The sequence below is a fragment of the Triturus cristatus genome, chromosome 11 (assembly GCF_964204655.1).
Source record: "Triturus cristatus chromosome 11, aTriCri1.1, whole genome shotgun sequence".
NCBI classification, from domain to species: domain Eukaryota; kingdom Metazoa; phylum Chordata; class Amphibia; order Caudata; family Salamandridae; genus Triturus; species Triturus cristatus.
Window position 1 is genome coordinate 907,415,776 of NC_140594.1, and position 27,947 is coordinate 907,443,722.

Below are 27,947 nucleotides of genomic sequence, written 5' to 3' on the forward strand. Positions count from 1 at the left end.
GGAGCCTAAAAGCCTACCATGGGGACCTAGGGGCTATAGGAATCACCAGAAAGAATGTTCCTGGCAGCTGGAGAAAAGTGGGAATCATATTTCCCACCTTCAGAGGACTATGATAAGGTACTGGGGCTAGCCCAGGGAGGTCACAGCCAAGATAGACAAGAAAGTCAGTTTTCTCCCACTTGAAGGGCTTGGAGGCAAAACCAACAGCATCAGCGAGAGCTAGAATATAATGTACCTAGCTTTGTGGTTGCCCCCAGCCTTGGCCTTTGCCCTGCTGAAGGTTTTTATCTTTCATTTCAGATACTGTGTCAGAGGTTAAAAACTGACAGGGATGACCCACTTGGTGTATCCAACCTCCACTCCATAATGGTCAGTCTGAAATCATGCACTGATCCCCGTCAACTGTGAACTGTTGTTTTTCAATTCTGCTGTACTATTTCTAGGCACTTTGTGCCTTAGAACTTAAATTTATATCTCCAGCTCCCTTTACACAATTTTTAATGATATTGAGGTCTTTTTGCATATCACATTTTCTCTATTTTCCCACATTGGTTTGGGAATTGTACTATGTTGTTTTCTTGACTTTGTAATTGTTGGTACTGCTTGAGCTTAACACAAACCTCTCTGGGTATTGCCTGCTCTTTGTCCCATAGCTACCAGGTGTTGAACAGAAATTCTCTAAGAAATGTGCTTTAGACTTCCCAGTTTGTGTTTGAGTCAGTAGGAATCACTTCCTCGCAAATTCCACGCTGGTAGGACAAGCAGAGTGCGGCCAATCGGACTTTTGTTTATATTCAGGCTCCCTTGAGCCGGTGGGGCTGACGAGCCCATGCCTACGCACCTGCGCGCCTTGAGTGGTACTTTACCTGAGAATACTTTTTATGGCAGCCTACGCAGCAACCCCACACACATAACTACTCCCTGCTGACGAGAGGCAACTACCTCGAAACACGTGTCCAGGGATGGCTAACGCGACACTCATTTTCACTTTAAACTTTGGCATAGACGTACTCGCCGACGCTACTTCATGGACCACAATGCTTTGGGGTAACATGCTGGTAGGACGAGCAGAGTGCGGCCAATCGGACTTTTGTTTATATTCAGGCTCCCTTGAGCCAGTGGGGCTGACGAGCCCATGGCTATGCACCTGCGCGCCTTGAGTGGTACTTTACCTGAGAATACTTTTTGTGGCAGCCTACGCAGCAACCCCACACACATACCTACTCCCTGCTGACGAGAGGCAACTACCTCGAAACACGTGTCCAGGGATGGCTAACGCAACACTCATTTTCACTTTAAACTTTGGCATAGGCGTACTCGCCGACGCTACTTCATGGACCACAATGCTTTGGGGTAACACGCTGGTAGGACGAGCAGAGTGCGGCCAATCGGACTTCTATTTCTTACAGATATATGTATGTTCTATTCATACTATCAAGCATATGTTTGTGAACGTGCCAGCGTTCATTGCTGACTTATCTCATCTGAATACTCAAATGTGCAGTTGGATATTTGGCACCTGGCTGTGGATGAATTAACACAGAGGCAGCATTCTATTGTACTGTGTGACCTTTAAGCTGTTTTGCCATTTATGAAGTTGAGCTGCATTCCATAGCTAAGAATATCAGTGTACAGTGCTAAAAGACATGTAATGATATATTGTGTACACTTTGGCAGAACTCCCACTAGGTCTAGAAAGTGTGCCAAAATGAAATGATCCAAGTAAATTATTGCTGACTGACAAAAAGGTAAAAGCAAATTCTGCTAAAAATAATTGTTTGCGCTTTCTAATGAATTCACACCTTTTGTCTCTTACTTCCTCTCTCTTTGTGAAACACTGTCTCTTGATGAAAAACATTTGAGAAAATTTGCAAATTGTGTTTAAATTAAAGTAGAACATTTTGGCACCAGGTGTCTCTACATGCAAGATGCATTATACCCTTAACCTCACAGCTCGACCAATTTAAAAAAACAAGAAAAGACAACTGTTGAGCTTTACAATGAATTGTAAATGGAGGTTTAACACGATCAAGGCATGTATTCTACATTTACAGCATATTTTCTTTGAAAGTCAGTTTGCTGAACATATGCTGCAAAAAATCTAAACATATCATGCAAAGTGCATAATTGCTACCCATTGTTTGGAAAGCACCTTTTGCATACAGCACAGTAGGGTGGTGGCAAGTGATGCAGGCAGTATACATATAAATGCTGTCCAAGAGACCCAGTCACTGTATTGCATCATGATGCCCTGTTTAAGCAGTGAGATTGGCAGTAGTCTTGGTGTCCAGAACAACAAATCCCCTCTTCTTCATTGCCTGGAACTATTTAACCATATGTATGCATACACAATGAAACAACACTCCTTCAGATTTTGTGAAATTAATTCTTCACTGCTGCCTTTGCCCAAGCTAAAACACCAGGTAAAACCCCAACTAAAGGTCCCAGTGTGGACTGTCGTCAAGCTTGTCAGACCCATCATCTGCAAGGAGTGCTTTGCTCAAATGGAATAGGGTGACTTGGATTACATATGCTAACAAGCATTGGCAAAGCCAATAGGTCTCGCCTTTGGGACCTTATAAGTGTTTAGCCATGCAACAGTTGCATAACTAAATACTTATAAGGTCCCAAAAGCGAGACCTATTGGCTATGCCAAGTGGCCGTGGGGCCGCGAATGTGATCGCGACCAAACATCAAAGCAGCCGCGTGGCTGCAAAAGTGAAAGTAATCGCGGTCAAGCGCAGCGCGTGCACGCGCACATGCACTGTAGCTCTAGGCTGGCCTGGTAGCACTTTTTGGAGCCCTCTCAAAAAGTCTCGCCAGACCAGCACATGCGCTGGGTCAGGCGAGACCTAAAAAGCAAGCTGAATTACTTTTAGAGACTGACTCCCATGTAATACAGCAGAATGCAACTATTACTTTTGCATTGCATTCTACACATTAAACTTAAGTTCTTTATTCAAGTTGCTCTAGGTTCGTTGTTTAGATTAAATACTTACTGCACGTTTTTTGAGTTTTTGGGTGTTTCATATATTTATTTGAGTCATTTATTAGTTTCATTTCAGACTATTTGCAATGCTTTCCATAATTTCAAGTTGTTTTATTTTGAGAAGAGATGACAAAGTTGTTAATTGTTATTATTTTAAATAATTTATTCAACAAAATTAACATTGTCATGTGTTTGTTTAGATAGATGCATTTACACAGCACATATTCTGTCACTGGCATGGGTTCGTAGCACTATCGGATGTCAAAGTGATTACAGCATGTTCCATCGTGGACAAGACCGATGCAGCATGTAATGTTGTGTTAACCACTTTGGGCCCGGTTCACAAAGACGCATTCTATCTTTACTACTGTTTTGCAGGAGTAAGCCAGCAGAAAGCCAATATTGCTCTTGGATTACTCCTGGAATTCAGAAGTAAGCCAGAAGTACTACACCTTATCATAGGAAAAAGTTTGTGAATGGGGCCCATTTTTTTCTGCTCCATTTCTCAGAAAGGTTACTTTGTCAAAAACATTGAGTTGTTGGCAAATACAATCGTTTTGGGTAGCTAAATTTAAAGGACCGTTACATAGGCCATGCATATTTTAGGTCGGTAGACAAGTCCACAGTCTGGCTGTTGGATATTTCTGTATGACTATTTTGTGGCAGAGAATGGTTGGAACTTTACTTGAGCACACAACTATATGGCAAATCAGCGCTGTGCTGGATATATGCACAAGGTTCTGTCTAATGTATATTGTAGGATATAATGCTTGAAGTGTATATTTTGTGAGCGAATCATAGCCTATTACATGGCATACCTAGGTTTTGTGGGGTGTAGGAAAAGTATGCAGTGTAATGTTTTCTGTAACATTTTTATTTTATTATTGTATTGTGCTGTTGGGGTAACAGCTGGTGGCCGGCCTTAGTCATATCAGTGCAGTGATGGATGGATGTGAAATGTTTGCATGTTCTGTTGGACCTGGAGCGTCCTGTGTAACCTGTGCAGTCAAAACAAGATATTATGTTCCAGAATTACATAGAAGTCACTGAACACAGGGCAGAAAGTAAAGTTGCTGTACTATGTTGTATGAATGAGAGAGAGCACAGCAGCACCATATCTACTAAGCTGTGACTCTGTTCTGCTCTAGTCCACGTTTGGCTGCTATGCACCAATGCAGACACTCTTATGCTGCAGCGCAAGGGTATCTGTGTTGCTGGAAGGATAGGTTTTGTGTTGGAATGGATCCCTTCCAGTATACAAAGTATGCTTTAAGGCATTCCCCGGTTTGTATATGTACAGCACACATGCAAAGTGGGACAAATGTGAAGAAATTACAACATTTTTCCTTGTAACGCCTACTTCGAGGTGGCGCAGGATTTATGCGCAAACTCCTAACTACAGTTCTTTGTAGATATGGATTTGCCTCAAAACCCATGGGTGAGTACATGGGAACAGTATGACACCACCTATGGAACGCCCTCTTTATTGCAAAGTAATGCAACACAGCACATTGCCCAGCTTTGAGTTACATTAGCTAATAATCCAACATAAATTACGATTTGCGTTGGACTGTAAATCCAACACATTTTGCGTAAGAATAAAAAAGTAGTGCACATCTGGTGCAAAGTGTTTGAAAATCTATGCGTATTTAGCGTAGCTGGTATGACTTTCAATAGATTAATATTACCACAAAAAGAAGAAAGTTAATAACCTATTGTGTTGATGTGTTACATATAAATGTTGTCCAACAGGTATGATCATTTACATTAAACTATCTGTGGGAGGAGGTGGGTCAGAAGGTAGAGAGAGAGAGAGTGATGGGAAGGGTGTCAGAAAACAAGGGGGCATATTTACTAATCTTTCGTGCAATGCAGGGGAGCAAGATAGGTTGCTGCACTGTGTTGTGTGAAAGGGAAGGAACAGAAATATTTCATAGTTACAAAGATATGATGCATTTAAGCTCGCTCTTTGTGTTGGCACTCTGTGTGCTGCCTAGTGCCAATGCTGAAAGCCTTGTACCATAGTGCAAGGTTGCCTGCATTACAGGCAGGATCGTTGTTGTCCAGTAAGGGATGCCTTCCTGCACTAAAACAATCCGTAGTGGCCTTTTCCTTTTACTACATGTGCTGCAGAATGTAGCACATGTCGAAAGAGGAAATAACGAGGAGAAATAAATATATTTCTCCTCGTTTTGCCTCACTGGGGAAGGATTAGTATTTTGACGCATTCCCAGGATAACTAGCTTTAGTACACCTGAAAATACGCCAAAATCTATGGATGAATACATGGCAACGCCCATGGGCCACTCATGGAACGCCTCCCAAGTTGAAATGCAATGTAATCCAGCGTGAGCAGCTGGCAAGCGCTACATTTCTTTACAAAGTCACACAAGACCATGCAAATCAGTACTTTCATGACTTTGTAAATTTCAAATTAGCCTTTGCATTGCCCTGCTTTACCTTGTGCGACACAAAGTTGATACAAAGGCTTAGTAGATATAGGCCCAGGCTTCATTTTTATTATATATTTGGTGGGTGCGGGGTAGATTGAAGAGAGGACAGTGTGGGTGGGTAGCAGGAAAAAACCTTTTTTTTCAATTTAGGCAGCGGTCACATGCATAGGGAGGTGGGGCAAGCGGCCGTCCATTTTTTTTTGTTTTTATTTGGACACGGATGCTGAGAAATTGGAAAGAGGGTGGTGTGGGTGGCAGGATACCAGTTTTTTTTCAGTTTGGATAAGACTGGCAGTAATAAAGTGTGTGGCGGGGGTGAGTGGCAGGAAACCAGATATGTATTTTTTCATATTTGGGAGGGATAATGAAGGATAATGCTTAGGGTGGTGTGTGAGTGTGGCAGGTCACCAAGGACTTTAAAAAAAGTGTGGGGGTGGCGAAAAAAGATCAGGGAATAGCAGAGGTGGGTGTTAGGATTCCAGATTTGTGATGGAGCAGGGATGGGAGCAGGTGAGGTCATGTTATGTTTGGTTCGTCTATTCCTGAACAGCTGATACCAGCAGTGGGAGTTGAAATGAGGGTGGCATATAGAACATAAAATAAAAGACAATTCACTGTGATACGGTTCTGAGTGGCACAGATAACAAGCTGTGATGAAAAACATTCATGTTCTTCACAGTTACCCAGCTATAATTCTGGAGATTCTGGCAAGAAGATAAAAACGGTAACATGTTAAGTGTGACATTGTGAAATATTAAAATTGATATGTTACTGTCTCTTAAAGTGACCTGAATGAGCATGCTAGCACAGTAAAACACCTAAAGGAAACGAATGCATTAAAATCTTTAACCGCATACCTCAGTTTTATGGTTAAACTTCAACAGTATCGAATTCGCGTAAATAATATGCATATTTTTCTTTTGAAAATTCGGATTTTATTTTTCAAACGAAGGCATTTCTGGTATGTGCACGAGTTGGCCGTGAATTATGAGTGTTACTAGGCGCAAAGCTGCTCCCACTGAACATTGTTCAGTCAAACCTGCTAGTTATACATCTGTTGGGTAGTATATCTTTCATGCCTAACCTGGCCTTACACGCGTCCTCTCAATCACAGCTTCTGTTTCAAGAGGGTATTTTTATTCGCTTTTAAGCGTTTTACTTTGATAAAAGGAGCGAGGCTCAAACGATTTTAAGAATAACTCCCAGCCAAAAGCCAGTGCACACATTTTTCAGAGGCAGAGACGCCGGAGGGACATTCCGCACATAAATGAACAGGTAAAGGTTGCGTAAATACAAGTTAGTCTGAAGTGCAAAAACTGGATCAGCAACTATGAACAGCTCTGCTCGGCTGGAGGAGGTTCTCTGTGACCAAGGGCCATATGTAGGTAGCTTCACATTTACCGACTCATAAATACCGAATTTTACCGATTCGGTATTTATGAATCGGTAAATGAGATGTAGATAATAATTCGGTAAAGTTTACCGATTCGGAAAAAGTCGGTAATTTTGAATCGGTATTTACCGATTCGGTAATGAGGCATACCTTCCCATTGATTCCTATGGGCCACGAGGCCCATAGGAATGAATGGGAAGCCAGTTACCATTACCGATTCGGTAAATTACCGAATCCTGAAATATGCCCCCTACATCTCAATTAGCTAAATACCGGTCGGTAACGGGATATTTACCGGATTTCGGCCGTTACCGACCGGTATTTAGCTACCTACATATGGCCCCAGGTGAGGAGAATGCTTGGGCTCTAGTCTTCATTAAAGCAACTGTTTACAAGAAGAATGCTGCATTCTAAATGTGGGGTGAAGTTTACCATTTGCTTTCACATTTTGCTACAAATTTGCTAGCACAAAAGTGATGAAAATTGGACTCAAAGTTTGTGCTGTGAGATACTTTCCAAAGCAAATCATGATTTTTGTTGGAAAGTTGACTAAATTAATGATATGCTCTATTTCACACTACTTTGCAATCTAGGGGGCATCACATGAGTGATGCATGTGTTCCTAAGCAACCACCTTATCAAGAATAATTTTCAGACAGGGGTTTGCACCCAAAAATGACACCACCTCGAGGCAAGTGTAAAGTAAAGAAAGTTTTAGAAGCCTCCACACTTTACCAAATGTGCATGTGTGCTGCACTGTAAAATACACATACAAAGTAGGACAACTAGTAAACTCTGTCAAAGCACGGTGTTTTTTTTACTGAAAGGAAACCTTTCTATTGCAACTTAATATCTTGAGCACTGTTTTCCAGGGATCCTCATCTTTCGCTCAGATGCCCAGCGATTACAGGGAGCCGGGCCTGACTGCATATTTCATTGTTCTCCAATGTGTGATGCTACGTCCCTCTTGAGTAGAAAAATATTCTTATTTTTTTATTCTCAAAATTACAGCATTCTTTTTTTTAAATAAAATATTGTCAATTGAAATGGTTACAAGGACTGTGACAAGGGTTTTGCATCCTAATTTGCCAAGAGTTCCATAACAGTTTAATTGTCAAGGGAACATTTTCTACCGCAAAATAGACAGCTGAAACACAAACTAGTGAACACATACAATTATAGCAGGGTAGCTGTCAGCAAAAGGGTACTTTTTTCCAAGAGAAGTTACTAGTAACTCCATGGACAACAAGAGCAAATCCACCCATCTACTACTGTATTGTAGTGAAGGTTCCCTACTACTGTAATGTTGTGAATGTTTCCACATACTATGACTTAACTGTGCAGGGGAAGGGGAGGGTCCAAAGTGACGTAGTCATGCACAACATGAGCTTTCTTACCCTCTTAACCTAAATCATCCCACATACTTTAAAAAACACACTAATTGTTCTAATAAAGTCAGGCGGATTCAGCAAGGGTCCTGATTGTTATCCCTGTTGACATGTTTCAGCGCTTTTGAATGCCCTTAGTAGGACAGATGCCTTTCGCAAGTCAAGTGGTCACTGGGATAGCCGGTTGAGGACAGAGAGGCATACAAAGAAAATACCGCTGTGCCTACCTGCACATGCTCGACAGAGCTAGCATGCTACAACAAAGCACAGCAGTGTAACGTGGACACATACTTCAGCTGCTGTTTGAGTACATATGCTTCCTACATTTCCTTTGTTTTCTCGAAAGTGCCCCTAAGGACAGATGTTCGACTGATTCGGATTCAATTTTGTAACAGGAAGACACCAATAAATTGTTTCCCCAACACCCACACAAAATGTAAGATTGTAAAAAAAAAGTTGTGTGCTCACATCTGCTTACTCATTGAATCACTTAGTAGGTACCTATCACTGCGACTATCTGTTGCCCCTGTCCTCTAGCCAATCTAGAAAGAAGACTGTGAGAAACAGCCTTGAAGGTCCTCTTGGTGTACCAGGATGAGGTTATGATTATTGAGGGTGGCAGTACTCTTGCTCACCCTGCATCCCATCAGTAGCTCACCTAGACATAAATGGAGGCATACTATCACTGCTTGTGCAAATTAAATGAAATTGAGGGGCACTATGCAACATCAGTGGAAAAGAAGCATGTGATTAGGCAATGATGCTGTGTTTCTGTTCAATTGATGCTAGCTCAGAGGCTCTGCTGTTGTGTCTAGACGTCCTACCAACAGACCTGTGATAACGGGAGCTGCCATAACCTCAAGGGCAGACACATGATTAATATCACAGAGACCTTTGAGATGCACAACACAGGGAAAACAGCCTGTGCATGAGCAACAAGGACCAGGCAATCTGGGAAAAAGAGATTCATCTTAATCATGAAGCACTAGAGGACACATCAAAGTCATGTTAATCATAATGTATGGTAATCAAGGTGTACTATCACTCACCGTGCCCAACTTCATGGGAGACAGAATCACTTTCCTTGAACAATGTTGTAAATCCCTTTGGCTAGAAATAGTTGTCTGAGTTTTGAATAGCTTCAGCCATCTTCTTAGGACTTATATGTATATTATCATTAAATGTGTGTACATCCTAAACATGCTAATTGCTCCAGTAAGTGTCCTTGGATGTGAGGTATTACGACTCCCTCATGTGCCCTCTGTGTAGTGGGCCTAATGCTGAAAGCTCATGTTACTTTACCCCTATGGCACTTTATGGCCTGCTATGAAATTATGACTGATGTCCTCCCTAACACCCTCATGACTGATATACCACCCGGCATGCCTCGTGGCTAGTGTTCCCCCAGCACCCGTAATTCCCATTACACTTGAATCCCTGTAAGCGTTCCCCACATCACGTGAACCAATGGATTAACTACTCTTGATGTACAATGGGCCTTGGCATTGTTTTCCATTAAATCCTTGCAACCTCCCCCCCCAGAATCCCGTAAGCCAATGGCAAGCCTTGCTCTTGCGATTACTGGGGTCTTGGTGTTGTTTTCCACTATGCACATTCAAGCGAAAACAATACATTTGTTTCCTGATATTTGTTTCCAATCAACAAGAGGCACTCTAGTCTCCTCAAAGTTCATATGAACCAGTAATTCCATGGCACCCACTCCCTCAACATCCTCCTCCTCGCTCCCTCCTGCACAGCTAATCTGGCCCATGTGTCTCCTTTTGAGATCTTCTTTGAACATCTGACAGGTTGAAGAACTAGGCTAAATACTTGATATCAGTTTAGTGGGCACTAAACCTCCTACAGTTGTAAATAGGGCTGAGTACCCGTCCTCAAAGACTATAGACTTTTCCTCCATTTCCGGTCTGTGATATACTCCAGTGCTTCTTGTGTTTTTATACTCTGGACCCTCCCTACAACTATGGTGCCGTAACTGTATTGCTGAAGGATTAAGGTCTTGAGCTCTGTGTTTCTCTGATGAACAGCAGTGCCAAGAGAAAGTATTTCAGAGTCTTTGATCTATGTATGAACCTTGTATAAAAATCTGTATTTCAAGCTATTCTTAGGCGTGACATACTCCAATCTGTGATCCTGGTTATTTTGCTCTCGTGCCGAGCTCCTGTAAGTTTGTGTCACTGAAGTTAATGCATTTTCATTGTATGTAGAGATTTATTATCCTCCTGTTATTTACAGTGTATTGCGTCATTGCAAGAACAAAGGTTCTGGTCCCAGACACATCTACCCTCACAAATGTAGGAGGCCTCAGAAGTGACAGATCCTGGTACGCAGTATCGCACAGTTGCAGAGCAGATCTAATACCGCAAGTCTCTTTTTAACATTTTATTCCAACCCTGTTCACCCAAGAGCCCTGCCTTGTTTAAGGAGTCTCCGTTCTTTGAACGGGCTAAGCCCTGAGAGGGATAGGAGGTCCAGCATCAGCAACAGTGTCATCACCGTGGTTGGTACCAGGTGAGTTCATGACATGAGGGAGCCACTGTTGCAGACAATTTAATCTGATATCACCTATTACTGATGCCTTATGTGACTCTCTTGAGTGCTAGCTTTGAGGTACAAATTCTCTGATGTCAGCTGGCACACTGGTGCTCTGAACATTGAAAGGACTAGTACATAATTCCTATTGACCCTATGAACTTTAAATGAAGTCCTCCTTTTATAAACACCAGATAATGCTGCCCATAACAGGGTATAATCAATAGCTACAGATGATTTATGCTATCCATTTTGCTCAGTAGAAGCACCTCTTTTTGTGGTTCAATGTTCCTGTTCACTTTTTGAAGTGATGTTTTTAGTTTTGAGCAGATTGCTGCAGTCCTGGCCCAGGCCCACTGAGATATCTTTCTTGAATCATGAGCTTAAAGATAACCTAAAAGAAATGTCACAAAGTACCTTTGACACATTTTAGCAATCCTATGGCTGAATTGTAATGATTACTCCTAGAGTAGTCAAGGAGTAATGGACTATGAAAGACTGCACAGTTTGTGATTAGTCTCCATTGTTTAACTGCTGCCTTTTGATCTTGATCACTATCATGCTTGTAAGTGCTAGACCTTTTCTGGAGCTGAATCCCAGTTCAAGAATGCCCTGGAACCCTCTGTTCTCATATTTGTTAATGTAATTGCCCTACATTGTCTTTGTAGAAGTAAAGACTAATATCTTGATTCAGAAGCAGTCATTTACAGAATTTGAGAATGATGGTTGAACCCCTCAACTTGTAGATTCTGATTCTGCAATTGTTCCACTAGTGGAGGCTCTTCTGGCTGCACTAGCTGTAGAATTAGAATACATTTTGCCATAGTCCTCCACTTCAATCAATCAATCAATCAATTTAATCTTTATTTCGGTTTAAAAAAACATAAAAGATATACAATACAATTTATACTGCATAACAATAAACATTCCAAAGGTGCCGCTAGACCATTGCAAAAGTATTGAAGTTCGTATTTTCAGTACTGACCTTTCTCGCCTATTAAAAAGTAAGGACAGTTAAAACTTAAATGGTATAAATAATTAAAACATATTGAGGGATTATAGCAAAATACATTGTATTAACAAAGGACATAAAAATCTATCTAACATCATTTAATTAAAACATCCTAATTAGGAATCACTTGTTGAAAAGTGCAAATGCTTTAAGTGCAACGTGTTTGCTTGGTATGGCCTTCCACATATTTTCTTATTAATTAGTAAAGTGCAAATGCAAAACAAAACAAATATGATAACAATGCTCCAAATGTAATGCATAAAGTGCAAGTACAAAACTAATATAATACCAACATTTCGAGCATGGTACACTAACATTTCAATCCTTCCTTTGCTCTTACTAAACCTACATCAAATAAATACCTACTAACACTAAAAATGACCTACTAACACTAAACTATGTCCTTTTGTATAGTATCGTTTCTTAGTATTCTTTCTGCTTCATGGCAAGACCTAGTACCCAATAACCAACAAATGGGCTTAATCAATTTTTTACTAGATTTTGCATGAGCTGGACAAAACAATAACAAATGTAAATCCTTTTCTATTGCACCGGATTGGCATAATACACAGCTCTCAATAGTTTCTTCCCCTTGTTTGCGGGCCCATTTCGATGTGTTTGAATTAATTTGTAGAACACATATCGAAATTTCAAAATATAACGATTTTGCTAGCTGTGGCTGCACCTCATCCATGAATGGCTCAAAGCTCCAAGTTGACTTCATTAAAAGAAACCGTGTTGTTAATGTGCCAGTAGCTGAGCTATGGGACACACTGTCTTGGATATAGGCCCAAAAAATTGATTTTAATATTTTCTTAGAGGCAAAAGACAGTTGAGCAGGTTCCTCCCAAAAATGGCTCAACCCTAATTTATGGAGCCAAGATTTAACATGCTTAAGCCACAGCAAACCCGTTCCGTGAATAAACCTTAAAATTTATTCAAGCCCTTCTTGATAATGTATGAGCTCTGCTGTAGACCAAAGTCGCACCCAAAATAATAGTGGTCTTAAAATTGCATGATGATCCATACGGTGCACATTTAGGTCCATCACAATAGGTATTAGTGGTGTACGCATTGGAAGGCGTAATAATTTCCTAAAAAAGGTATTTTCTCCCACCATAAAAGTATTGTTGCTTGAAGGCCCCCATAGCTCTGCCCCATAAAGAGATGCTGATTGTGCCCTATACTTGTATACCTCAAGGGCAGGGGGTACCGCTTTAGACATACTACTCTAATGTTTTTTTACTATCGGTAGAGAGTTTTGGAGTCAAATGATTTTACTTTTCTCCAATTGCGGTTTCCAAGTCATTTTCGTGTCCAAGGTTATACCTAAATAATTAAAATTATGCACATACTCTATTCTTTTTATAAGACTTATGAGGATTCACTGCCATATATTTTGTTTTGCTAGAATTTATTTCCATGCCTTTAGTTTCACAATATGCATCAAAAGTGTCTATTAAACATTGTAAGCCTTTTGAGGTTTGGGAAATTAAGATAGTATCTTCTGCAAATAAAAGTGCAAGTACTGGTACCCCCCTAACTTGGGAGAATCATGTTCGCAGCTCAATAGATATTTCGGTATATCATTCACAAACAATGAAAATAGGGTGGGCGCCAGCACACATCCCTGCCTTATGCCCCTGTTTACTTGAATTGGCTCCGAAAGCTCACCCCTCAGACCCCACCTGACTTTTGCAAAATTTTCCTCATGCAATCTTATAATCTGCATGAGTATTTCCCCTGGTACCCCTTGATTTTGTAGGGATTTCCAGAGCAGATGTCGAGGGATGAGGTCGAAGGCGGCCTTTAAGTCAACAAAGGCGATATACAGATGTCCCTGCTTAAAGACTGTATATTTCCAACTCATGCAGAGGAATCTAAAGACCTGGTCAATTGTGGTTGTTTTGGCTCTAAAGCCAGCCTGATATTTTGATAAAATACTATTCTCCTCAATCCAATCATTTAATTTCATTCAAATTTGCAGAGCATATATTTTTTGTAAAACATCTATTAAACTAATCGGTCGATAATGCGAAGGGTCTTAGCGATTTGCTTTCTTAAAAATGGTTGTAATTTGAGCCCCTTTCCATGATCCTTGTATTGGTGCACCGGCGGCGACTGAATTACATAAAAAATTAATATAAGGGCCCCAAACCTCTTTATCTTGCCTCAATAGATCTCCTGGACCTGGTGCTTTTCCCGGCTTTACTGCATCCATTGCTACTAAAGTATCTTCCAAGCTAAAATGTAATTTTAAATTAAATTCTGTATCACTCGTAGATATTGAGTAAAGACGGGAAACATGGCTGACCCAAGTTTTAGCATCCAGGAAAAGGTCCTTGCTACACCTTCCCGCCTTATGACCCTTTGAGATCAGTCGCCAAAAACCAACATGGTCCTAGGCTTTGGCTGCACTAATCAATTCAGTCCATATGTTGTCATCCCAATTTTTCTTAGTTTGTAATAGTAATCTCTTATACTTGTTTCTTTTCTCCCTTAAGGTCACTACATTTCTAGTTTTTGTAGCCAAAATGAGTTCCTTTTTTGCCTCACGGCACTCTTTATTATACCAGAGGTTCTCTAGATTACTTATTTTGGTTTTAGCCTTTTTACATTCTTTAGGAATCCTACTCAGAATAGGAGTCAGTGCATCTACCAATGCATGATGTATGTTTATAACTGGAAACTTTGATGCTGGCAAATCTGCGAACGGAAGAATGGTATCTACAAAAGTATCATAAATCTGCTTCATGGCCTCATCATTTCCCCCTATTGAAGGCCATTTTAAGGGCTTACAGTTGTTACTTAATAATGGTTCAATGACACTAGCGTTAGTATCTTTGTTATTCAAGGATATTGGTTCGAAGAAATGAGCTGCTAGTGTCAAACATAGGGGATAATGATCCCTATCAGTTCTATTCTCTACTACCATAGCAAGCAAAATTGGCCAAAGGCCAATAGATACCAATATATAATCAATACGACTCTTACAGTTACTGCTACTAAATGTGGCAGCATTTGGGCTATCATCAGGCAATCGGCCATAGCAAGCTCGGAGTCCATGTCCTGAAACTAATCTTATTAACTGTGCAACGGCAACTGTGCAGGGTACTACCGGACTGCTATCTAATGGGGGAATATTATTTACCATATCTTCTTCCTCGAAGATATCTTCACACTTGCGATTAAAATCACCCAACACAATTACCACTGCCCTTGAATCAATTGAACAAAGAAATTAATCTAATTGTTCTATCACCAAAGATTCTTTACTAGCTACACTTGGTCTGCTATAAATATTTACTATGAATAATTCAGTTTTGTCCTGTAATCAGATCTTCACTCCAACTAAATTATATCAATGCAGAGGGTAATTTTTACCCAAATAACAATTCCTATCGAAGGCCTCCCTCTAACCGAAGAAGTAGCATTAACACTATATGTTATAAATCCTACCTTATATGGTGTTTCCAGAGCCCAAGTTTCCTGCAAGAGAACTATATCACTTTCCCCAATGTACTCCTGCCACTCCCCGTTCCCTTGGTTTCTTTTCAACCCTGCTATATTCCATGAAGACAATCGTATTGCTGGTTGATTTTTCTCCCTATATTGCTGATTAGATGCTACTTTCATCACATTCCTGTGTCCTAAAGCTTCCTGACAATTAGCTATATCCATCTTATTTCTTTGCCCCAAAATTTCCTGATAATTATTATTGGAATTGGAATTATAATTTAAGTTATCTATTTCATTATTTTGCGGTATCTGGCTCACCTCAACTATAACCACATTATCACCAGGTAAAGGCACTGGTGGTATATTTAATGTATCGTAAGACGTATCTATTTCTATTTCATTTACCAATTCTATACACTCCTGGTTGCCAATACTTGATTATACTCCTCCTTTTCTTTTGTTTAGGATGGTTAAATCAATGTCCACTTTAGCCTTATCCAAACCTAACCGACCATCAGTTGAGATAATAGACGGAAATGCCTGAGGACCACCCAAGGAAAACAGCTTATATTGTGGTACAAATAGTTGTCAGTCTTGAGTGTCTAAGTCTGTTAGGGCCTGAAATCTATTAAACAAGGGAATTGTAACAGATTTATTTACAAAGGATCAAAGTGGAGGTTTATAAAAATATCCCAAGGGGAGGGTACAAATACTAGTACTTTGAGTATAAGTTGACTCACAAGAATTTATTAGCCAACGAACACTCTGTGGCCTACGAAAATTGATCACAATGCAATCACCATTGATACCTTTAGGAGATGGGCCAACCCACCCGACTCTGCGAACCATCAAAATTTCCTTTATAGCAGACGGATGGAGTTATTTATGTTTTGTTAGCCAATCCAAGGTTATATTGCGTAAATCAACCCACGTCTCCCTCTGGTCCTCCTTAAGAACAGGGACACCAGCCAAAAGTAAAACATATGGACACGTGGCTGGAGGTAGGCTCAAAACATCTGTATTGGCCTTCAAGTGATTACTAGTCAAAGTACTTGATACACCCCCTGAAACTACATTTCTAGAAAAAGCATTATGCAAACCTAAGAGATTTGTACTTAAACTTTTGGGTACTTCCTGTGTTTTATCTATACTAACATTACTACTCGTCATCATGGAACAGTCCTTGGCTTTACCATCTAAATTAGATATTCATTAAAATTACTTTTTGCTACCGTTTTCGAGCCCTCTCTCTGTAACGTTAGGTTGCTGAATGACATTAATACTACTTAAATTATTTATGGCAATGTCCATTTGATCCAATTTTTCCTATAAAAAAGTCAATTTCTTGTCAATTAATTCATGTACACGGGTTAACACATTTCCTAATACAGAGTCCTCAGCAATAACATGGGTAGTAGTGTTAACATCCACAATATTATCTTGTATTGATATGGGAAATGAGGGAATTACATCAGTCTGCATGCCAACAGAGTTTGTTTTCAAAGTACCATGAGCGTTTACATTATTAATACGATTAGCAGGACCATTCCATATGCTCATGTTACAACTTTAAAACTCTAGTTCTTGCACGGAACCACACAGATGAACACAAATGCTAATTGTTTAAATTACGAGTATACTACAATACCTGCATACTACAGCTTATGACCGTGCAAATAACCAAATGTCAGGGGGATGGCCCAGCCCAGCCTTCTCCGGGCTCTGATGGATGCAGACGGGCCCGCCAAGCCTGCTTCACATGGCGCACAGCCACCGTCAGCAGGAAGCACCATTTGGCGCTTCAAAAGCGACCGCGGGCTCCTGCAGCGCGGGACACGTGCGGGCGTGCCCGGGCAAAGCCCGCGGTCGCTTTTGAAGCGCCACCTGGTGCTTCCTGCTGACGTTGGTGGCCGTGCGCCACGTGAAGCAGGCTGGGTGTTGCGGTCCCCTTGGACCGTTACGGCAATGGGGAGCAGGCAAACAGGAACAGCAGAACCAAGCGTTGCAGTCCCCCTGGACCTGAGTTAGCAGCAGGTAAGCAGGGCACTAAGCGGAGACGAAGAAAGCGGGACCCGTTCTGCACTAGCCCGCGGCCTCTTTTGAAGCGCCTCCTGGTGCTTCCTGCTAATGTTGGTGGCCGTCCACCACGTAAAGCGGGCTGGGTGCAGCGGTCCCCTCGGACCGTTACGGCGATGCGAAGCAGGCAAACAGCAGAACCAAGCGTTGCGGTCCCCCTGGATTGGAGTTAGCACCAGGAAAGCAGGGCACTATGCGGGTACGAAGAAAGCGTGACCCGCGCTGCAGGAGCCCGCGGCCGCTTTTGAAGCACTACCTGGCGCTTCCTGCTGACGTTGGTGGCCGTGCACCACGTAAAGCAGGCTGGGTGTTGCGGTCCCCTCGGACCGTTACGGCAATGCGTGGCAGGCAAACAGGAACAGCAGAACCAAGTGTTGCGGTCCCCCTGGACCGGAGTTAGCAGCAGGTAAGCCGGGCACTATGCGGAGACGAAGAAAGCGAGACCCCCACTTGCTATTTGTCTCCTTTCAAACCTTATTGCATTCAATAGAATATTAAAAACATTTGTTCGACTAACACTTTTTTTTATATTCGCATAAGCTAGCCTGGTTTTGCTTTTTTACACAGAATATTGAAGCATTAAGTTTGTAGCATAGCATTATAGAAACTGCTAGATCACACGAGAGAGAGAGAAAAAGTAAACTTACCTCTTCTTTTTCGTAATAATAAGCACATCATTAAAAAGGAATAAATAGAACTGCTGTCTAGAAGTGCGTTTCGAGAAAATTCCAGTGTCTTCTACATATGCGGTCAATTCTCCCCTCTTTAGCAGCCACCGAGAAGAAGATACCAATGGGAATGGCTAAGAAAAAGTATAATATCACATTAATCTCATGAACATACTCACATTAAATTAACCTACAAACAAGATATCATAGGGATAATCTATGAGACAAGGAAAGCTACAAACTAAAAAAGAGGCATGACCTAACACAATCCTATAAAGCAAAAAACACTGAACAATCACATGAACACAGGTAGAGAAGCAAATATATACTCACAAATGCACATCGTCCTAGAAATCATTAGGCAGCATTATGCACTGTAATTACTACATGTATTAAATATGTAGTTCCTATTTGAGAGATACTGTGATTTGGAGGAGTATCAAAGGCATTTTTGTATTTGAAATTTGAGGTAGGTTACAAGTATATTTTTGTCAGAATGTCATCTGACATAAATATTGCTTGCAAAATATTATCCCATTTGAATTAACATTAGAATACACCCAAATATATGATATGTTTTGTATAGGATAATTAGGACACAATATATTTTTTCAGACAATATTTCTGCATACATTTTAACATACAACCGTGAGAGAACAACTTTGTAATAACATTTGTGAGTCAAATTAATACATTTTAGAAACATTTTTATTTCAAAAAAATCTTAGGGCTCAATATTGAAATTAATATTATACTGTAATGAATTGTCTGTGGCATCCACTCGCATTCATAGACAGTTTCTGTAAGCGTGATCATCTATATTCTAATTAATCTCTTAAGCGTGTCATTATCCTGAGATCGCTGTGTTTTTCAGAGCTAGCAGTTTAAATGTGTGTTTGTGAAAGGTCATATCCATCCAAGATTGCTTGTTACTTCAAAAAAGATTCTTTTCACCTCACTGTTGTGTTATTTCTCATACTTTATGAGGGAAGCACAAAAAGAAGATCTGGAAACAGCAAAGATGATTGCTGTAACATTTTTTCCTGAATAAAGTGAAATCCATTGTAGAACCTTCTCTGCACGGGATCAATATACCATTACATGTACTTGTAAAAATAAGCATTGGCAAAGCCGCCAGGTTTAGGTTTAATGTGCTAACACATGAAAGCACAGGCATGGACAAGTATGCATTTGTGCAGGTGTGTGTTTGCATGACTAATGGCTACACCTATTGGCATTAACAATGCATGTTAATTTTCCTTCCAACCCGTCTGCTGTGAGAATCCACACTGCTGCCAAGTGGATGCTGTCAAGTGTAGTACCTCCAGTCAGTTTTGCATTAAGCATTACAAGTAAAAAGCTAGTACCTCCTGAAGGAGACACATATGTTGTGCTCGTCTTACCACCAGTACGCCCACTCTACGCTGTGCCTCTGTACTGCATTAACTGTGACTGTCCCCTTCATTAAAATCCAACAACGTTGTATGTTGCACTCCAGACAAAACAAAATAAATGAAGGAACCAAGAGATCTGTGACTTTAAAAACGGTTTTATTGCTGTTGCCAATTCCCTCACTGGTCTGATGGAACAACAAGCATTGGCAATTCCGATAGTTCTGGCTGAAGAATGAAAGTTATTTTAGGGCCTTAATAAGTCATCATACATGCACATTGTCACTCATATTTGCTTTCATTCATCCATTCATTCACCCATCCACCGACTCATTCTTGCATTTACCCACTGATGGAACAAAAATAAAACACGCACAAACTAAACATATGGAGGCTTTTGTGTTTTCAGCTTCTATTTGTTGCGCATTCTGATGTTTTTTTTCAGTGTTTTCCAATTATTTCAAAAATTATAAAAATCGATGGTTGTAGTGTTTATTCTTTTTATACTCCATACATAAACCTGGGGATGTTTTTTTCAGTACTTCTAAGGAAATTTGCTTTAATTTCCTTCCCTCAGTCATTCCAGTTTACAATTATTCCTACATTCTTTACTGCTCCTAACTTCCCTCTCTGTATCCTTTCATTGGATTTGATCTTTCAAGTAACTTTTTATTATTTCTATCAACTCCCTGCATGTCTAAGTTCCAGTTCTCAAATCCTTCTCTCCAGGATATCAAAGATGTGCATAAGCGGAGATACGTCTTTACCCCATTTTGATTTGATTGTTAAAGATAAAAGGATAATGGTGGGCATTTAAACAAACCTTTCTGCTGCTCTGTCCTTTCTGACAAATATCAATGATTTGCCAAACGAATAGTTTCTACATAGGATATTCAATATATATATATATATATATATATATATATATATATATATATATATATATATATATATATATATATATATATATATATATATATCCACGCTACCAACGATGTCCACGCTCTCGGACAAAGCACAGCACTCCGGGAGGATTCCGTATATCAGTTTATTCGGCAACAAGCAAAAAGACAGACGCGTTTCAGGGTATCCTTCGTCAGTGTCTAATTACGCTAGCCGCGCGAGAACTATTTTGAAATCAAAAGACCCATGACGTCACTTCCTCACCCATACGGCCAATGCAATACAGTCTATCGCATGGCGGCCATCTTAACAGGGTGAAGATAACGTATAGAGTTATACACAGTTTCAGATATTGCTCTCGACATTTAAGAATTGCATCAACAGCGTTGAAACATAATTGTTACTAATCATGATTGAAAGCAATTGTTAATCAATTAGCATATTATAAATGTCATTTAACAATTATGTGACAGAGAAAGCTACAAATCTTAGTACAATTAAGCCGTGGATCGGCATGTATATTGTAGCAAGCCTCATAATGTACATTCTGAACCTCAGTGTATTAAGTAATTCATTCAATGGTTCAAACAATAAAGCCGTGAATCGGCCTAAACATTTTATAGTGAAATAGTCCACTAAAATCCATGAGACTAAGTTCCCACCAGATGTAAGAAAGAGTCAAAACATTCTCAACGGAAACCTAAGTAGGGGACAGCAATTGTCCTTACCCCTTATATTCCTTGAGTTTGTAAAACGACAAAGAGAGGAAGAGATTACAGTTACGTCCACAAAGTCTACCAAATTACCTCCCCAAGTGCACAGCTAATTCCTCTCCGCTATTCAACCCAAAGGGTGTTTTGGTGTGCAAGTCAATAATGTAGCGGGACTCAAGTCTCCGCAAACGTTGCACTCTATCTCCACCTCTTGGATTAATATATACACAGTCCAAGCCAAAATACTGTAGCAGTTCCCTGTTACTATTGTGTTTGAGGGCGAAATGTCTGGCTACAGGGTAGTTACTATCTTTATTCATGATTGCGCGTTGGTGTTCCAAGATGCGCATCTTTACACTGTGAATGGTGCTGCCAATATATTTAAGTCCACAGGGACACAATAGGCAGTAGACTACATGTGTGGTAGTGCAAGTAATGAATTTATCTATGGGTTTAGGTTTTTTTATCCCATCGATTGTGTAGCTCAAGGTTCTTTTGCTGTTACAGCAAGCTTTACATTTCCCACAGGGGAAAAAACCTTTCATTTCTTTCAGAACACCTTTAGGTTGACTTATAGGTGATAGGTAGCTCTGAACTAGTTTATCCCTCAAAGACCGTGATTTGCGGAAGGTAATCAGTGGCACTGTCGGGATTTCTTTCCCCATTACGGAATCGGTTTGCAATATATGCCAATTCCTTTTCATTATATTCCTCAAAGTGTTTGCATCATCCGAGAAAGTTGTTATCATCCGCAATTTACTACCTTCAGAATTACTCCTTTTTATATTATTCAGCTGGGTATCATTACGGGTCAACAAGTCCTTCCTTTTAATCTTATTGACTCTCACTAGTGCTGCATTCAGAACTTCCTGACTATAGCCCCTGTTAAGAAATCTTGTAAAACAGTTATCAGCAGCAGATACAAAATCATTTTCTCTGGTGCAGTTTCGTTTGAGCCGGAGAAGTTCCCCATAGGGTATGCTATTTATCAGCTTGGGCGGGTGGTTACTACTACCGTGTAAGATTGAATTACCGGCAGTCGGTTTCCGATATAAATCTGTACCAAGGTTGCCATCCCTCACCTGCACCTTTAGATCTAGACAATTAACTTCAGTGGTGCTAATCTCATGTGTGAACCCAAGGTTAAGATTGTTGTTATTAAGTTCAGAGATGAAATTTTCAGCTTGTTCAATTGAACCTCTCCAGATTATAAAAAGATCGTCGATGTAACGATACCACACAACTATGTGTTCGGCCCATTTTTGTCTTTCGTCACTAAGGGCCACCTGCTCCTCCCACCAACCTACGAAAAGATTCGCATAGCTGGGGGCGAAGCAGGTGCCCATAGCTGTACCAGAGATTTGTTTAAATAACTGCCCCTGAAATAAGAAAATGTTGTTATGAAGGCAAAATTCAATGAATTCTAACAGCATACTGCTGTGCTCTGCAAACTTAAGGGGCCTTTTATTCAGGAAGTATCGCATTGCCATTATACCCTGATGATGATCTATACAGGTGTATAGGCTAGTAATGTCCATAGCAATTAATTTGAAGGTAGATTCCCAGTGCATGTCCATCAAATGAAGAATAAAGTCTTTAGTGTCCTTAACGTATGACTTCAATTGTATGACAAAAGGATGGAGAAAACTGTCTATATAGATGGACATGTTCTCTGCTAAGCTGCCCTGTGAAGAGACTATCGGTCTCCCGGGTGGGTCAGTTTTATCTTTGTGTATCTTCGGTAATTGATAGAACGTAGGTGTAACTGGTTCATTGTTCCGTAAAAAGAGAAATTCATTGATGTCAAGCAAACCTAAATTATGCCATTTGGTAATCATGGCATGATACTTTGTGATACTGGTTTGATACACGTCTTTGTTGGTCCTTTCATAGAACTTGGTGTCGTTCAACTGCCGATAAGATTCTCAACAGTATTGTTCTCTAGTGAGTAACACTACGTTACCCCCTTTATCCGAAGGTTTACAAATTATATTGTCATCCATAGCCAGATTTTTAAGGATCACTTCTTGTTCATGGGTTAGGTTCCTCTGTTGTTTTGGTGGATTGGAGGAAGCTTTGATTCTGAACTTCTGAAGATCGTGAAGTACGGCATCAGAGAACGAGTCTATAGCGTCGTATGGCATTTGGGGGTTGAAAATGGAAGGGGGCTTGAATGTGGTTGAGGGTGTTTCTTGGTCAATTCCTGCCCGATGTACTCTCAGGACTAAATCCTCACTCTCTGAGGTTGTAATAGATTCTTCAGTCCGTAATTCTTCCAACAATTCGATTGTATCCAGATCTTGAGCCGTTAAGACATCTGTTGCTTTATGCCTAGATTTGTGCTTCAGTCTTCTTGCTTCAGTTATAGAAGGTTTCATTTTGAAATACTTCTGTAGCTTAATTTTCCGGACAAATTTGAACAAATCAATGCGCGTCTGCGTGTATTCTAAGCGGTTGCTTGGGCAGAATGATAATCCTAATTTTAGGGCTGCCTCCTCAGCTTTGCTTAATACACGTGGCGTGAGGTTAATGATGGTCAAATCATTGCTTTCTTTCACCATCGTTTTCCCCTGTTGCTGCGCTTCGCTCGGGATGTGTCCCTGCCTCTTCCTCTGCTTCGTGCGCCACCAGCCACCTCTCCTTGTCCGTCTGCGTTTTCTGGAGGCTTGCTCTTTCCGCCCCTCAGCCACGTTTGCCGTATCAGATCGAATTCCAAGTGAAAAGGATTTTTCGTATTATCACTCTGTGGGGCAGTCGTGTCTTCACCAGATAGTTCACTTTCAGTGATCTCAGATTCTGAGGTTTCTATTCTGTCAGACGGTATTGGAGATTTCTTTTTGTAGATGGCTTTACGTGGTTCATCAAATTTTCTTGAGAAGGTTAGAATTCTCCCTTGGGCGTAATCCCGTTCGTCACGTTCAAATTTGTCCTGCTTCCGTTGTCGTATCTTCAGTTCATACCTTTGTAAGCGTTTCTTCATCTCTTCCTTCAATTCTTCCTGTTTAGTTTTGTCGTCATCCTTGGCGATTTCTTTCTCAAGATTCGCAATTTCCACCAATGCCTTTTCTCTGTCACTCCATGCGAATTTTACTAAGATTGCGAGCATGCCTTTGCATGACGCTGCTGTATATTCAGCCCATTCTTCAAGGAGGCAGGGATCCGGGTTTTCATAAGCGGGCACTGTGTAGATTCTCAGGCCCCTAGAATACACCCAAATATATGATATGTTTTGTATAGGATAATTAGGACACAATATATTTTTTCAGACAATATTTCTGCATACATTTTAACATACAACCGTGAGAGAACAACTTTGTAATAACATTTATGAGTCAAATTAATACATTTTAGAAACATTTTTATTTCAAAAAAATCTTAGGGCTCAATATTGAAATTAATATTATACTGTAATGAATTGTCTGTGGCATCCACTCGCATTCATAGACAGTTTCTGTAAGCGTGATCATCTATATTCTAATTAATCTCTTAAGCGTGTCATTATCCTGAGATCGCTGTGTTTTTCAGAGCTAGCAGTTTAAATGTGTGTTTGTGAAAGGTCATATCCATCCAAGATTGCTTGTTACTTCAAAAAAGATTCTTTTCACCTCACTGTTGTGTTATTTCTCATACTTTATGAGGGAAGCACAAAAAGAAGATCTGGAAACAGCAAAGATGATTGCTGTAACATTTTTTCCTGAATAAAGTGAAATCCATTGTAGAACCTTCTCTGCACGGGATCAATATACCATTACATGTACTTGTAAAAATAAGCATTGGCAAAGCCGCCAGGTTTAGGTTTAATGTGCTAACACATGAAAGCACAGGCATGGACAAGTATGCATTTGTGCAGGTGTGTGTTTGCATGACTAATGGCTACGCCTATTGGCATTAACAATGCATGTTAATTTTCCTTCCAACCCGTCTGCTGTGAGAATCCACACTGCTGCCAAGTGGATGCTGTCAAGTGTAGTACCTCCAGTCAGTTTTGCATTAAGCATTACAAGTAAAAAGCTAGTACCTCCTGAAGGAGACACATATGTTGTGCTCGTCTTACCACCAGTACGCCCACTCTACGCTGTGCCTCTGTACTGCATTAACTGTGACTGTCCCCTTCATTAAAATCCAACAACGTTGTATGTTGCACTCCAGACAAAACAAAATAAATGAAGGAACCAAGAGATCTGTGACTTTAAAAACGGTTTTATTGCTGTTGCCAATTCCCTCACTGGTCTGATGGAACAACAAGCATTGGCAATTCCGATAGTTCTGGCTGAAGAATGAAAGTTATTTTAGGGCCTTAATAAGTCATCATACATGCACATTGTCACTCATTTTTGCTTTCATTCATCCATTCATTCACCCATCCACCGACTCATTCTTGCATTTACCCACTGATGGAACAAAAATAAAACACGCACAAACTAAACATATGGAGGCTTTTGTGTTTTCAGCTTCTATTTGTTGCGCATTCTGATGTTTTTTTTCAGTGTTTTCCAATTATTTCAAAAATTATAAAAATCGATGGTTGTAGTGTTTATTCTTTTTATACTCCATACATAAACCTGGGGATGTTTTTTTCAGTACTTCTAAGGAAATTTGCTTTAATTTCCTTCCCTCAGTCATTCCAGTTTACAATTATTCCTACATTCTTTACTGCTCCTAACTTCCCTCTCTGTATCCTTTCATTGGATTTGATCTTTCAAGTAACTTTTTATTATTTCTATCAACTCCCTGCATGTCTAAGTTCCAGTTCTCAAATCCTTCTCTCCAGGATATCAAAGATGTGCATAAGCGGAGATACGTCTTTACCCCATTTTGATTTGATTGTTAAAGATAAAAGGATAATGGTGGGCATTTAAACAAACCTTTCTGCTGCTCTGTCCTTTCTGACAAATATCAATGATTTGCCAAACGAATAGTTTCTACATAGGATATTCAATATATATATATATATATATATATATATATATATATATATATATATATATATATATATATATATATATATATATATATATATATATATATATATATTACCTACTGGCGGTCGCCAGTAGGTAGTTATAGTTAGGACCACGTTTCCATAGGAAATCCGCAACATTCTATTTTGAATAACTTTGGCGCCGGTCGACGAATCCTCGCGAATTTTTCAAAATAGGTGGGGCGCTACGCTCCGCTCCTACCCTGAAAGTCTCGGGGGGATTCGTCAAGCGGGGGCTGAGATAAAAGGGGGGTCCCAAAACGCGTTTTTCCCATGCATTTTTCCATAGGACCTTTAGACAGGGCTACAGCCCGAACGGCTGAACAGAATTACTAGAAATTTGGCAGAGAGGTAGTCCTCAGGTCAAGGAAGTGCCTTTTGCAGGTCTGGTGTAAATCTGTTCAGTATTTCCTGAGAAAATAGCATTTAAAAGCATATATATATGTGGGCGGAGCCTAACCACACATCTCATCCTGAGATCTGATTGGCTGTCAGCACTTCATCCAAGAAGTGTTGGCAGCCATCTTGGGACCAATATACATGATAGCACCTCATTAAAAAGCATTGCAGTTAATAGAAGGTTTTAAGACTTTAGTTACATTATAAATCATTTGTTGATGGTACCATACTCATTTTAGGAATTGTGGTATGTTCTAAGGTGATTTCACCATGTGAAAAAGCCTTCTGCTGGGATATCATGATTGAGAGAAAAATATTTTCTCATGCTTTTACCTCAGAGGTTTGGAAGGTGATCTATAAGCTAAACTGAGAGCTTATTTTCTGTAAATTCACATTATCTTTCTCAGTCATGTGAGAATGAAGTCTGACATTCTCAGTAAAACATGTACATCCAACAAGGGCAGAGACTGTCAGTTGATTCCTTTGTGTTCTACTGCAGCTTCCCAGAGTGTTCCAAAGAACTACTAGAGCGCTAACCGTCCTACTTATGATAAACGTATGGCACACCTGAAGCCATCTTGCTTGGATTAAAGTGGTAACTCTTAAAACATTTAATTTAAAAAGGAACAAAATGAGGAGGTTCATTTTTCCATAAAAAGTATGATTAGTGCTGCAGAAAGAAAAATTAGGGCACATTTTGAGTGACTTCTCAAATCCTCTTCTATTTCATTAAAAAATTCTGACATGCAGACTGAAACATGCACTTTCAATACCAGCAGCAGTTTTCCCTGGTGAGCAGTAGCTTTACTACAGTGATCTAATGAGCAAAAAGAGTGCTAACATTCTGATTTTATGGCAAATGTGTGACACATCTGAATGCCTTCTTGATGGAATCAAAGTAAAAAACTGAAAGTATTTCCTACTGAGGAGACTGCAGTAAATGAGGAAATTAGGAAACTTCATAACAAATAAGTCTCCCAAGATGGCCACCAGAGACAAAAGAGCCCAAATGTAGCCCAAATATCACCCAGATGTAGCCCAAGTATAGCCCAATGACAGAATGTCCAAGAATGTTCTTAAAAACAACTAGAGCGCTTACTGTCTTCATTATGACAAAAGTATGGCACACCTGAAGCCATCTTGATTGGAATAAACTGGTAACACTTAAAACATTTAATTTAAAAAGGAACACAATGAGGGGGTTCATTTTGCCATAGAAATTATGATTAATGCTGAAGAAAGAAAAGGAGGGCACATTTTGAGTGACTTCTCAAATCCTCTTCTATTTCATTAAAAAATTCTGACATGCAGACTGAAACATGCACTTTTAATACCAGGAGCAGACTTCCATGGTGAACAGTAGTTTTACTACAGTGATCTAATGAGCAACTAGAGTGCTAACATTCAGAATTTATGGCAAATGTGTGACATATCTGAATACCTTCATGATGGAATCAAAGTAAAAAACTGAAAGCAATTCCTACTGAGGAGACTGCAGTACATGAGGAAATTAGGAAACTTCATAACAAATAAATCTCCCAAGATGGCCACCGGAGACAAAAGAGCCCAAAT

At 40.1% G+C, this 27,947-nt stretch overlaps 1 protein-coding gene across 2 annotated transcripts in view; it reads right to left on the reverse strand.

Moving 5' to 3' along the window:
* The window catches only part of ARHGEF26 (Rho guanine nucleotide exchange factor 26), a 380,265-nt gene that overhangs the window by 100,068 nt on the left and 252,250 nt on the right, over positions 1–27,947 (reverse strand). For both annotated transcript variants that reach the window (XM_085634821.1, XM_085634822.1), the window contains exon 11: positions 17,968–18,122. In XM_085634821.1, the coding sequence (XP_085490947.1) occupies positions 17,968–18,122 (155 nt within the window). The remainder of the gene's footprint in view (positions 1–17,967; positions 18,123–27,947) is intronic.